The 14,155-nt window shown below is 45.3% G+C and overlaps 1 protein-coding gene across 1 annotated transcript in view; it reads left to right on the forward strand.

Moving 5' to 3' along the window:
• The first annotated feature begins 44 nt into the window (after window positions 1-44).
• The window catches only part of LOC134749960 (protein strawberry notch), a 66,037-nt gene continuing 51,926 nt past the window's right edge, over window positions 45-14,155 (forward strand). Inside the window, exons 1-5 of the mRNA XM_063684998.1 lie at window positions 45-284; window positions 1,127-1,229; window positions 9,712-9,816; window positions 10,402-10,512; window positions 11,899-11,967. Coding sequence (XP_063541068.1) covers window positions 282-284; window positions 1,127-1,229; window positions 9,712-9,816; window positions 10,402-10,512; window positions 11,899-11,967 — 391 coding nt within the window. The 5' untranslated portion in view covers window positions 45-281. The remainder of the gene's footprint in view (window positions 285-1,126; window positions 1,230-9,711; window positions 9,817-10,401; window positions 10,513-11,898; window positions 11,968-14,155) is intronic.

Genomic DNA, 14,155 nt, shown 5'->3' on the forward strand with positions numbered 1-14,155 from the left:
CATTTTTGAATCAATTCGTCATATCATTAACTCCTGCATTGCCTTCATAATAGTATCCGAACATAATTTTTCTGCTTACTTTTTTTTTTCTTTTATTTAATATGGCGGAAGCATTGACCGCCGACGGGACGTCTGATTTTTTCATTATTCAATTACGAATCACTTTTTCGCAATAATTTCGCGTGTATGTGATACAAAAGTGAACATTAGAAGCTTGTGTGTTATTTATCGACATATAATTATTTTAACAGTGCGCTGAAAAAGCTGGCTCTTCTATAAAAATGGTAATGATAGTTTTTTGTTTTGATACTTTTTTACGAAGTTGAGTCTCTTGAAAAATGTGTTTACAGTCATTATCATTCAAAAATTGCTAGTTTTAATGATAAATACGGATAGTTTAATGTCAATTTTTTATTAAACAAGCGCAAAAAGTCTATTTTTTGCCTTTTTTTTCTTTGTTTTCAACATTCTAACCAAAAAAACTGTCATCAGGTGAAGACCATATCACATGTTTCTTGTTCTCGGATATTTTTGACCATCTCCTGGGATGGCTTAGAAGATTTGGGATCTTAATTATGCAAGCTTGGGTGTGGCTGTATTGATTTTCTTGGAAGGTTCTAGGTATAGCGTTAGAATAGGTCTTGTTAGCTGCACTTAGCCTATGCAGAGGATAGTCGAACAATGCGGTTAGAGCGTGCGGGATCGATGTTTGGTGCTGAGTAGCTCATCAATTATTAATAAAGACCTGGTATTTTGGCTTATTAAGTGCAGAAGACTACCACAATACTGTGCATGTGAATTTAAAGAAACATGTTTTCTTGCAATGTCACTAAAAAGCATGTAAGAGATTGATGTCAAATTTACAACATAAAATTGTGATGAAAACGCATAAAACCTATAAAATTGCAGTGTAAACATTTCTTATCGGTTATGCAATCAAACTACAGTATTATATGAAGCCAGAAATAGAAAAATGAATGTTTTGGTTTCTTTGTCATACCTGTCATTCCCATGGCCAGAGATTTTTTCATTGTTGCTTTTTTTTTCTTTTTTAAAGGGGATTATTGTTTTATTGCACAAAGAGCATGCTTTGTAAAGGAAAATAATACTCTTGTTTTCTTTTTAGTCTAAACGGGCAGCATATGGGGATGATGAGGACAATCCACCCACACCATCTGATGACTCGGACTTTGATGATGACGAAGACCCAGATAACTTGGAAGTCCCAGGTGAGATTCATTTCATATTAGATTGAAGTAAAATGGGACTATTGTGTCCAAGTAGCACATGATTGGTGCAACAGTATCTCACTGCGAGAGATAGCCTACCCGTCTTTTTCTAACTGTATTAAGAGGCCGGTGTCGATTTTAGTCGCAAAAATGTAAAATTGATAGATTTAGTCGGTGAAATTGTACACCTTTTGTTACCTAATTGAAATAACAAGTACTGGTTTCTATTAGCACGTCTTCTTATCTTACCTTTTATCAGATCAATTTTTTGAAAACAGACTCACTAAATTAGTAATGTTGGATTTTCTGATGGATGTTTAGGTAAACGCGCGTAAAGCACTGATTTTGTCGCTCTTATTTGTAAATTTTTTAAAGTTTGAATGTTTAGACATGGTAATTTTGTATTACACATATCCTGTACTTGACGTTTATCAGACTACATTTTTATTATTATGACTTTGAAGTAGTGTAAATGAAAGTTAGACGAAATCAATTTTCTCCAGAAATTACTTCAAAACAAGTGACAATTTCTCTGAAAATCGACTTAATTTCAACATAATTTTGATACTTAAACAATCTACAACATTTGCTGAAACTATTCTTATACATCTATTTGTATAGTTTACCACCATACATTTTTGATGAATTTTTAAAAACTACCCCTTCTTTTCATATATTACCGGTGACGCACGCTCGCGATCTGATTATTTAAAGACAAGATGAGAAGACGTGCTAATAGAAACCAATACTTGTTATTTAGATATTACGTAACAAAACGTGTATATATAGGTTATAGGTGTTCGCGGGCTAGGTTTCCGCAACTCGACGTCTTACGATGCGCCTATTTTGCGTGATGGGTTGCCGGCACTACTCCTGCCAACCCAACTCCTCCAAGAAGCCTAGCAGACCCTTGATGTTGCCGACGACTTCTGGGAGAGACCCCGGCGAACCGAGGTATTGTGCCCGGTATTCTGCCACCCCTGGACATTCGAGGATGACGTGGGCGGCTGTCTCTTCTGCCTCCATGCATGCCCTGCAAAGGGGGCTATCTGTAACACGCATGGTTAGTAAGTGTTTGTTTAGTGAGGCGTGGCCAGTTATGGCTCCAGTTAGTAGCCGGAGTTGTGGCCTCTTCAGCAGTCGCAGCCTCCGTGACAGACCTGGGTTGATCGTCGGGAGGGCTTCCTTCGCCTGTCTGCAGGTACCTAGGTTAGTCCAATACTGTTGGTGTTTTACCTTGGTGTTGTGTCGCAGCATGTTCCGGAGCCAGGCATATGGCAGAGGTAGGATTGGCTCCGGTCCTGCCACCTTCAGTTCCGAGCCTCCTCTTGCTAATATGTCGGCTGCATCGTTACCTCGCGAGTTGCTGTGTCCTTTAATCCACTGCAGAGTTACGCTATTGGTGGTACATACCTCTGATAGAGCTTTGTGGCATTCGTAGATTAGCCCTGAGGTCAAAGTATAACTTTGCAGGGCTTGTAATACCGACCGACTATCGGAGAGTATGCGGATGGGGTAGTCCAGTACTTTCCTTGAGACGATTGCGTGTGCTGCCATTATGATGCCCATACATTCTGCCTGGAAGACTGTGTTATGTGCACCAAGTGGTGTCGAGATGTGTATGTTTAGGTCCTCTGAGAATGCCCCAGCGCCAGTGCCTGACCTTGTCTTTGATCCATCCGTGAAGATTCTCAGCTCCCTTGGGTTGAGTCCTTCATGGGGTTCTTCGTGTAATTGTATTTTGTACTTTTTGTCGAAGACGAATTGCCTGGGTATCCTGTCAGTCACCGCCTCAATTAGCGGTTCCTTACCTATGGCCTCGTAGAGGATCTCGGTGTGTGGCACCCTAGGCGGTCTCCAGAGATTAGATTTTTTGAGACGTACCGCCGCAGCTAGCGCTTCCTGTTGTATAAAGAGGTGCAGCGGCGGCAGGCCCAGTAGGGCTTCCAGGGCCGCAGTTGGTGTTGTTCTCATGCAGCCCGTGGCCGCCATACAGGCCAGCCTCTGGAGTCGTTGTAGTCTAGCTTCCACTGTGGATAGTTTGGTGCGTGGCCACCATACTATCGCGCCGTAGCTTATTATTGGTCGTATGATTGCCTGGTAGAGCCATAGAATTATCCTGGGAGTTAGTCCCCAGGTTTTACCAACCATTCTACGACATTGCCAGAATGCGATTGTAGCTTTGTCAATTTTGCTGTTTAAGTGATTGCTCCAATTTAGTTTGCTGTCGAGTATTACCCCTAAATACCTTACCTCTGCAGATAGTTGGAGTTCTGTATTGAACAGTTTGGGAAGGCGGTAGTTTCCCAAATTGCGTTTGTTGGTGAACATAACCAGCTCCGTCTTGCGTGGGTTGACTGTGAGTTCGTTGTTAATGCACCAGCGCTCCACGATGGCTAGTGCAGAGCGGGTAACCTCGCACACCGTACCTGAATGATTGCCGCTCGTTAGTATCACTATGTCGTCGGCATAGCCGATCGTGTAGTAGTGATTGTTGTTTAGTGTAGTGATCAGGTCGTTCACCACTAGGTTCCATAGAAGTGGTGATAGGACTCCGCCTTGGGGGCATCCCTTTGCCACTAGTGCCTGTTGTGTCTCACCTGTCCCGAGTTTGATGACTCTCTGGCTCAACATGTTGTTTATCCATTTGGTCATAACTGCATTCGCACCGTGCCTTACCAGTGCTGCTGTTATGCTGCTGAACCTGGTCCTGTCGAAAGCTCCCTCTATATCAATAAAGGTTCCTAAGCACATGGACCTGCTTTTGATCGCCACCTCGATTTTGCTTACCACTGCATGAAGTGCCGACTCTGTAGATTTGCCAGGGCTGTAGGCATGTTGGTTGGGATGTAGGGGCACATTACTTAGCACCCTCTCCCTCAGATACCTGTCGCACAACCTCTCCAAGGTTTTCAGCATGAAGGAGGTCAGGCTGATGGGCCTAAACGATTTAGGATCCGAGTAGTCGCCTTTACCTGGTTTCGGTATGAAGATCACTTTGACCTCTCTCCATCTTTTCGGCACATATCTGTGAGCCAGGCAGGCGCGCAGAACGATGGTCAGCTTCAGGGTGAGATGCTTCCCGCCCCATTTGAGTAGCGCAGGGAAGATCCCGTCCGTTCCTGAAGACTTGAAGGAGTCAAAGCTGTTTATGGCCCACTGCGTGCGCTGTAGGCTGATTACCTCGTGTGTCTGTAGCCACTCGTCCTCTGTCGGAGTAGTCTCCTCTTCCCCCAGACTCACTGGGTGCGATATAGCGCAGTCCGGGAAGTGTGTTTGCACCAGGACCCGCTCTGCTTCCTCCGGTGAGTTGGTGAGAGAGTTGTCTGGCTTACGCAGGGATCCTAAGGTAATAGTCGAGTTGGTGGAGAGGACCTTCCTTACCCTGTTAGCTTGCATGGTGGTCTCAATGTCAGTACAGAACTTGCGCCATGAGTTTGTGCTTCTGTACCTGAGACGTTTTTTGTACGCGGCCTTGGTGGACTTGTAGTTATCCCAGTCCTCGTCGGCGCCAGTGTTCATAGCTCTGTTGAGTTGCCTCCTCATCTTGCGCCTGAGTCTCTCCAGCTCAGGTCCCCACCAGTTGTTCTTCCTTCCGCTTCCTGTCGGTGGGGTGGATAATGGGCATGCCTGTTGGTAGCAATCCAGGATAGTGTTCGTGAGGATGTCTACCTGTTCTTCAATTCTCGCTGTGCCTTCCAATTTGAGGGGACCCCCCTGCTGTTCCAATGCTGCGCTTAAACGCAGGGTGTAGAGGTCGCGATTCGTCCTACGTGGGTCCCGCCTTGGTACTGCTGTGAGTGTTTTTACCTGAATGTCAAATCGAATCCACCTGTGGTCTGAGCACGACACCTCCTCCGATACATGCCAGTCCGAGACGAGTTTCGATGCTTCTTCGGTCGCTAGGGTCAGATCAATGATTGTTCTGCTCCGTCTGTTTATGAATGTCGGTTGTGAACCTGTGTTAAGGAGGTTAAGGTTTGTGGTGAATAGGTATTCGACGAGCTTCTTACCTCTCTCGTTACCTGTCTCCATGCCCCATAGGGGGTGGTGTGCGTTTGAGTCGGTAGCCACGATGAGTTCGAGCCCCGCCTCTTCGCAGTAGTTGACCAGCCTTGTCATATCGTGAGGTGGTGGGTCGTCCGCCTCCGGCATGTACACAGAGGCTACGACCATTTCCTGCAGGCTGGAGTCTTGCGCCCCGTGCAGCCTTATGGCACACAGGTCTCTGGAACAGAAGCTCGTTAGAGGTTGCGCATGTATATCATTAGTTGTGTATATGCAGGCCCGGGGGTTGTCCGGACCCGAGTAGACTGTTAGCTTACCTCCTAAGTTACGGAGCCCGCAGACAGAGCCTCTTCTGACCCACGGCTCCTGGATCAGAATTACGGCTGTGGTGTTGACCTCCAACCACTTCCGGATCTGTGCCGTCGCCGTTTCGCTGTGGTGGAGGTTGGCTTGGAGGAACTTACCAGTCGGCGAAGGGAGCTCCACTACTGGGATCACCCTCCTCCATCGGTTCCTCCTCCTTGCCGATGGCCAGCTTACCTAGCCCCTGCGCGCATTCCCCTTCATCCTCCGAGGAGACAAGGAGAAGTTCTTCTTCATCCTTCTCGGAGACGGGAGCGGACTGCGCTGGGGCTTGGGACTCAGGTACCTGGACTTCGTCCACAGGTGCCTGCGTCCCCTCGGTAGTGACCATGGGCTCGGGTGGTGCAGTGGTTCTGTCGTCAGTGGTGACAGTGCTACTGGCGGGCGGCTGCTCCGTGAACTTGCCGCGCTGCCCCTCGAACTTCACGTACACCGACCCCAGCATAAAGCCGAGCCGGCGCCCGTGGTCCATCAGGGGCTTCACGGCCGTTTCCGGAACACTGACGACAGCGAACGTTTCCGTTCTCTGCACCTCGCGCCGGTTGAGCAGCCAGCGGTCTATTTCCGCCCACGGGTTCTGGTAGCGAAGGGCTCTGCCTACTTCGCCGAAGTCTTCCCAGACACCCGGGAACAGGATGCCGCAGCGTACTCGTTTGGGCACCTCGCTCTGGCGCTTGACCACCACCTTCTCCCCCTTATCGAGGGTGATGGTAGCCGCGCTGCGCTTGAGCCATGCCAGTGTGGCCTGGTCCTCGCACCACAACCTAAGGGAGCCGTTAGCCAGTGTTGGCTTGCCCCTAAAGATCGGGCCTGCGGGAAGGCGTTCGGTGGGCTGCTTAGCTTCCTTCGAGAGAAGGGCTAGCAGTTGCCTCTGGACTTCGTCCGACTGCTGTGGGGTCAGGTGTCCTGAGGTGGCAGTGGTCACCGCCACCAGCAGGTCAGCCTTTGCAGCCTCCGCATAGTCGGCGCGGAGGATTTCACCAGGCGCTTCAGTCCTCTGCTTCTTAGGCTCGCCTCTGGGAGAGATGGTCTCATCCAGACGAGCCCTCTTGGCAGACGACCGGGCACCCTGGTTACTCCCTCCTTCAGCCCTGGTCCCTGGCGCGCCCTTTGCCTTGGTGGGGGCACGGTTTGTAGCTGGTGGTCCAGCTGTTGTCCGCGTCTCTCCCTTCCCAGGGGCGCCTTGTGGGGGCACTGAGGCGGTGTTTAGAGCCGCTTGGCGCAGCTTCCTTAGTTTCCGCCGCTGCTTACTGTTAGGCTTGTGCGGCTTGGCCGTAGCTGTAACAGTGGGAGGCGGAGGCACAGGGAGTTCCACCCGCTTACCGGGTTTCTTCTTCCGCGCCTTTCTGGACACTTGTATGGTCCATCCGGCCTCCAGCTGAGCGGAAACGGGGTCCAACGCCGGGGTCTGCTCCGTGACAGGGGGTTTCCCTCCTGCCGGAACAGCACCCGTGGATGTTCCCGGCGTTGGCAGTAGGGCAGGACGCTGTGGTCCTGAGCCTACTGGTCTGGGGACGAACGCAACAGGATTTCGTGCCTTCGGTTTCCCGTCAGCTCTCCGTCCCGATGCGGTCTGCCCCCTGGGTGGCGGTACTGTCGAGCCAGCGCCGCCACGGGGTCTGTTGTGTCTGTGTCTGTGTGGTGTCCCTACAGGCAGGGTTGCTTCCGCCTTCCTGCAGGCACGTGTTGAGGAAGGGGGAACTGTCAGGACAGCTCCATCTCCCTCTGGTGTATTGTGTTGTGTGGAGGGGGGAACTGTCGAGACAGCTCCATCTCCCTTTGGTGTGTGGTGTAGGGTGGAGGTTTCCAGTACAGCCGGAGCTGCGCCGTTTCCCTCCGGTAGTGGGGTGTTTGGGGATCTAGATGTATCCATTTTTTATTGTCTGTGATTTCACCTCTCGAGCTTCCCACCCTCCATGGAGCCCGCACCTTTGGGGATGTCACTTGGACACCAGGAATACCCAAGAGGTATAGGTGTGTTGAGGTGGGACTCATGCGCGACATCGGGAGCTGCAGACACGTGGCTGTGGGAGACGATCCCATCTCCCCCAGTGGTTCCACGCGCCCTTGCCCCGTCAGCATGGCCGAGCCCCCGGCATCCTCCCAGAGGACGCCCCTCCCCACACCTTGCCAGCGGACCGTACCACCTCGACCGTACGGGACGCGTGTCCAATACCCTGCAGTGGCTAGTTGCAGGGCTACCGTTTCGCCGGAAATTCGGACCAAAAAGGGCGTATTGGCCCACAGGGGGTAACTAACCCCGACCCCCTGCAGGCCTCAGCCCCCAGGACTCCTGCATCCCCGCTTACGGCGCTCTACTGCGCAGGACTTACGCAGGTAGGTGAGTATAGTCCGCTTAGGTCACCTACACCCTAAGCGGAACTGGGAGATCCGTACAGCATAGCTAGCAATTTGACCTAAATCAAATTACTAGCCATGCCGTACTGGAATCTCCAGAGTGTGTCATATCCCGTTCGGGTTTTTAGGTCCTCGCGGGTTATGACGTCGCCTTCATACTTAGCTACTGGTGGCCCGGGGCAGATGTAATGTGCGACGCCCGACCGACCACCAGTATTACCAGGGTGTACGGCCCACCCAAGTGGGGTGGACTCGTCCATGGCCCGCGGCGGCAGTGCCATGGACGACGGGGACGTGGTATGATAGACTTGAGGGGGTAAGCACTGTGAGTTCAGCGTCGCACACCTGCACTCACGCACCTACCCCCCCCCTACACCCCAAAAAAAGTGTATAATTTCAACGACTAAATCTATCAATTTTAAATTTTTGCTCCAAATTTGCTCCCTTAATTAGAGAGGAAGAGATAGTCTATCTTGCGGCGAGATACTGTCGTGTCAATCATGTGCTAGCCTGGCTGGTTATGAAGATTCTAATAGGTCTTTGACTTTATTTAACCTTGTCATATTTTTCACTTTTATTACTGCAGGAAAAGTCAGTCAATTTATGTTTCTGATTCAGGCCACAAGATGGCAGACCCTCCAGGCCCCTATAAAACCTCATGTGGAATTGAAATCAAAATTCAAAGATACAGAGTGGATACATTTTAAATAGATTAGTGATGCAGCATCTAAATATTGTGTCAATGTTACATAACTTTAAACTTATGATAATTTGCATTACCAATACTTGAGAAATAAACATTTGACCACAAGAACAGGTTAGAATTTTATTTTATGATAGGTTTTCGCGGGCTTGGTTTCCGCAACTCGACGTCATATATTGCGCCTATTTTGCATGATGGGTTGACGGCACTACTCTTGCCAACCCAACTCTTCAACTCTTTATTTTATGATAATAAAGGGCCACATAAGCATGATAACTTTTTCCAAACAAATATGGAAAAGTTAAAACTAAAACAGCTTCTCAATCTCTCTCCTTATTACATATTCTTGAAATATTTTATTTGTGTCAGAGTCTTTTATAGTGTAATGCAATAAAAATCATTTATATTCTTATTAACTATTGTGTAAAGTGTATTTGGATAATTCCAAATACTTACAATGTGAAAAAATCAGAAAATCACCAGTTTATTTTCGGAATTACCTGACATTCAGAATTAATACCGAAATACATGTTAATTGACCGAAGCATAGCGCAGTCTCGAGCATTTTGCTTTTGTATGTCCGAATGTTGTCCAATCGAGCCAAGTTGTGTTGTGTGTGTTGTCGACTGTTGTCCTGTGGTACCCCATTGGTACAGAGAGCCTTCGTGACACGTCGCCATCCGCTCCAGTCCTGTGCCTCGCGCTCCGCGTCCGTCCAACTCAGTCCTGCTGCCCGCAGCCACAGAATAAGTAATAGATCATACAGAACGGCCACGCACCGCCCCACTCCGATTCGAATTACCTCGCCCCGCGACAGCAGATTGACGACCTTTTGCCGAATGCACTACTGCAGTACTGTTTTTAAGCAACTTACTCACACTATGACGCATGCCGCGTCTACAGACGTGCCGTTCACACATAGAAACGCAAGTGACAGGGCGGACACGCTATGCATCAAAAAATATTTTGATATATAGCGTGTCCGCCCTGTGCCGCAGGTCAGCATCGACAGTACGCAGTAAAAGTACTAAAACCAATCTTGGTCTGCAGGCGGCGGCAAAACACTGGCAGCCGCAGCTCAGCTGGGGAACAAACCCAAAGTCACAGCGGCACCGATGCCGGTCACAGTCAGAGCTACTACAAATCCGTTAGCTGGTGAGTTATACTAACAGTAACACTCTAAACTGAAAGAGTCAAAATTATGACACTGATTTTCTAACCAAAATGTTAATACTTTATGGTCGTTTTTTGGCAAACAAAATTTAGACTTGTTGGAGTTTAGGGGATTTTATATACTTATGTAGGATATTATATTGCCACTGTGAAAATACTTATTATAAGTATATTTCATTTGTTCTAAAAGGGTCTCTATTGTTTCCCATAAAGTTTTAAGTCGTAATGTATTGTTTGTCCACATTTTCTTTAGTCATAATTTGGTTTTTCTCAGAAACGCGTAACTTTTCAGGATTGCCATAAAACAAACCTAACCTACCTATAGGATAACCTTAGGAAAATCCTGAAAAGTTAACGGTTTCAGAATTATGACTAATGATAATATGACGATCATTACATTATGACTTTCAATAATTATGTCAAACAAAGGGACCCCGTTCCAAAATTTAACGGTTTATATTACTAGTTACGATATCCAAAACATTTTTTTCGCAAAAAGTATTACCCAGGCAAAAATTTACGAATTATCACTACACAGATGGGCTTATGCCATGTTTTTGTCCACAGCCGCATCAGGACTAGCGTTCGGTCAAATGGCCAACCAGGTGAAGCCTATCAAGATATCTGCCAGTGCCTTGTCCAAACCTATCAACCTGGGCGGCTTGCCTCGCGGTGGTGGTAAGTTGTTTCCTCATTACATGCAGTTTAATGGTTAAAAGTTAACTTAAATAAATAAAAGAAGTAAAGAACACCATGTCGCGTAGTGTGTTCAATTTTGACAATCCACTTACAGAAAAATGTATGGCGCCATTCAGCGCCAATTAATTTACCTGTCAAAATTAAGGCCTCAATATTTTTTACTTGTTTACGCGTGGAAGAAATTGACAATACGACTTTATACCCATAAATCAGGCCTCTCAGCGACTTCAGAAAAGCTGTCTGAACTTTTATAATATTTTAGGGGCACATATAAATTAATGCTTGCGTCTGGAGAAAAACAGATTTCCTTGGCAATAGACAATTCTATCTAAAATACTCATGAACCATAGATATTCTATGTGTGTGGCTCAAGTGTGAAGAAATAGCATTATATATGAATTAAATAAAACAAAGACGTAATTAATTATGACGTCATATTATCTCTTTCAGTGGGATTTCCATAGCATTTTCGGTGGTGCAGGAGAAATACGTCCTAATTAAAGAAAAATCTACCTTAACTATTTAGAAGCATGGTTGTTTTTACTGTGCATTTCTAGCCGATTTTATGAGCTGGAATTCACAAAGTATTTTTTTTTTTTCGTCGTGACCTCGATATAATTATCTTGTAGGTTTATGGCGTGTTTATGGAGTTGTGAATAAATTGATTGTACATTTTGAGGTTAAGGTAAAAGTCTAGGAACTTTATTTAATAAATGCAACTACCAAGGGGAGAAACAAAATATCCCTGTGATAAAATAGTTGTTGTTTTATATTATTTACATCGTTGTTTTCTTACATAGTTTTGATTTTGACAGCAGTTACTTAGAAAACAGTAAATAAAGCCTCCTATGGCTGCCTTTCCAATGAGGCGGAGATGAGAGGAACCAACCAATAGCATTTTTTATAATCCAGCGGAGCGGATAAGAGCATGCTATTGGTTGATTCCTCTCTTTCCGCTTAAGTGGAAAGGTAGCATAAGTCTACATGGTGTATATTGATTGATAAAGCACCTTTATGCCATATGCAGCACACAGCGTTAAACTTATAGATGTGCGGAGAGTTTCCAAAAAGTTGAAAAATTACTTGAAACTTTCTGAAAACTCAAGAACGTCATACAAAAATTCAAGAACTATCCTAATATTTTTCACATGGAGAAATATTGCAGTTTTGTAGACTTTCCGTCGGCAAACTAGTACCTAAGGGTCGGTTGCACCAAACCGTCTGCGTCCTTTAAAAGTTCCCAAAATTTTATTGGATGGGAATTTTCATTGAAGTGATGTTGATCAGTCTATCAAGTGTGGTCGGTGCAACTGGTCCTAAGTTTACCGGAGACCAGGGCCTAAATTGATGATTGGTTGCGGATAGCTGCCGCGCCGTCGCCCTTCGCGGCGGGCTCGTCGGCCGCGTACAGCGCCGCCTCGCTGCTCGCGCAGAGTGAGTATAGGCATAATTAGTACTGTCAACGTCATACATTTGCACATTTACCCTCATTCTAATTGGTATATAGGCCCCGCGTGCGGGACTTCGTGGTTTTTTAGATTTTTCTATAAAATGAACGTCCTATGGCGTATAGCAAAATTCATGTAAGAAGTCAGTGATAATATCCAAAGGGGTGTAAATTTTGCCCAGGTCAGTTTTTGTTGTTATTTCTAAATTTTATCCTCTTTGGGGTTCAAAGTCCTAATACTATACAAATCACCTCCAATGAAATTTGAAGCATAATGAAATTCGACAGTTGCTTTTGTTTTGCTTCGTTCGATTTTAAAACAAAACAAATTCATCTCTATATTCTAACACCTTTGATTTAAATTTGACTGGCAATTTTTCATGAATGGTAGACCGCTAAAGGTTAAATTTCATTAATAAAATAATTTCAAATATATGGAATAATTTGTGTTATAAGGGGTTACATGAAAAAAACAAATTAGTACCTACCTAATTCAACGAATGTGTGACCTTTGCAGTGTGCAGATGTTTATGACATTGACAACCACCATAAGATTTCCACTATTTCTTGTACATACCAGTATCAATCTTTGTCAAAATTTCGAGTTTCCTTATATGTGGTATTTTCTATACAAAGGGGGACCTTATTGTCGATGGCGCTTACGCCATTATAAACGATGCTCCGATATAAATACAATGCCGCGCGACGCTGTGCGGCGTAAGCGCCATCGACAATAAGGTTCCTTTTCATAGAAAATGCCCCATATAAAGAAAATTATGGAATTAAAAGTACCTTATTCATGCAGAAGCTTACTTATTTTCGGTTGTCAATAAATCACTACTGCTATGTATGAATGATAAATAAAGTTATAATTTGATCTTATTGACAAGACATTGAGTGTCACATCAACATTTACATTGCCAACAATAATAATAACCTGGGTTTCTATAATTTTGCAAAGACTTGTCCGGATTTGATCCCCGGATATGTAAGTATGAAATAAATTAATAAAGTATGTGTTAAAATTTTCGAATGCGACCTTCTAAAATAGCTAATCTTAGAGTAAATCCTTTCTTTTAGTATTTCTTAGTCTTCTTACAGACCCGGGCAGTTACCACGAACATCTAAATTCGAGAATTGTCTCTTTGTGTCCCTGTCACTAGTATAACACAAGAGTGATAGAGATGGATCGTCCATCCTGTTCCACATAATTCGTAAAGCTTATTGCAAAGGTCCACCCATGCCATGGCAATAAGGGTGTTGCTTTTAGGACTTGGACTTTCTTAAAATTTTGAATTTCGGGGTAACCGCACTGTAGAAAACACTACCTAGAAGCGAAGATAAGTTTGATAACTAACCACGATTTGCGCATTTAAGTTTTAAGTCAGGGATAGACTAGTGGACCGCGAGCCAGGCGCAAATTTCGTCAGTCATCGCCTTACGGGCGAAAACTCAACCCACCAACGGAGCCGCAGCTGACGTTCACGAGGGTTCATCATACATAGCCGTTAACCACTATACGAGTTTTCGCCCGGGAAATGGTCATGGAAATCTATTCCTGGCCCGCGGTCTATAGGGGCTAGTCTAGTTGTCAAATACGTGCAACGTTTTTTTTTAAATTTCTTTTTGAAAAATAAAATAGTAAAATCCTTGTGGAAATCTTGTGGCGGGTTATTAAGTAGTTTTTTGTAGATTACATATATTATAGAATACACAATGACCGCATGCATTTGTGGCATGAGCCTAATTGTGTTCCTGCCGGTGAGTAAGGTTGCCAGAGCTCAAGGGTGAGGAGTGTTAGGGTCGGCAACGCGCATGTAACTCCTCTGGAGTTGCAGGCGTACATAGGCTATGGAGACTGCTTAACATCAGGCGGGCCGTATGCTTGTTTGCCACCGACGTAGTATAAAAAAAAATGAGTGACAAAATATCTCTTAGTGAATTTTACGTCAACCCCTTGTTATAGAAAGATAACAAGATAGATAAAATTAATTTATTGTCAAAACTGTGTACAATGAGATCGCATATCAAAATATACAATTGAGAAGTTTTATTATGAAAGCGTAAACAATTGAGTTAAAAAATGGTTCATCTCTGAACAATTAATCGACGCTCCGTTTTGTATGAAACCGTCGATTCCAAACTGATACAGGTCTTAAGCTCTCATCAACTTTG

The sequence above is a fragment of the Cydia strobilella genome, chromosome 19, assembly GCF_947568885.1.
Source record: "Cydia strobilella chromosome 19, ilCydStro3.1, whole genome shotgun sequence".
Taxonomy (NCBI): domain Eukaryota; kingdom Metazoa; phylum Arthropoda; class Insecta; order Lepidoptera; family Tortricidae; genus Cydia; species Cydia strobilella.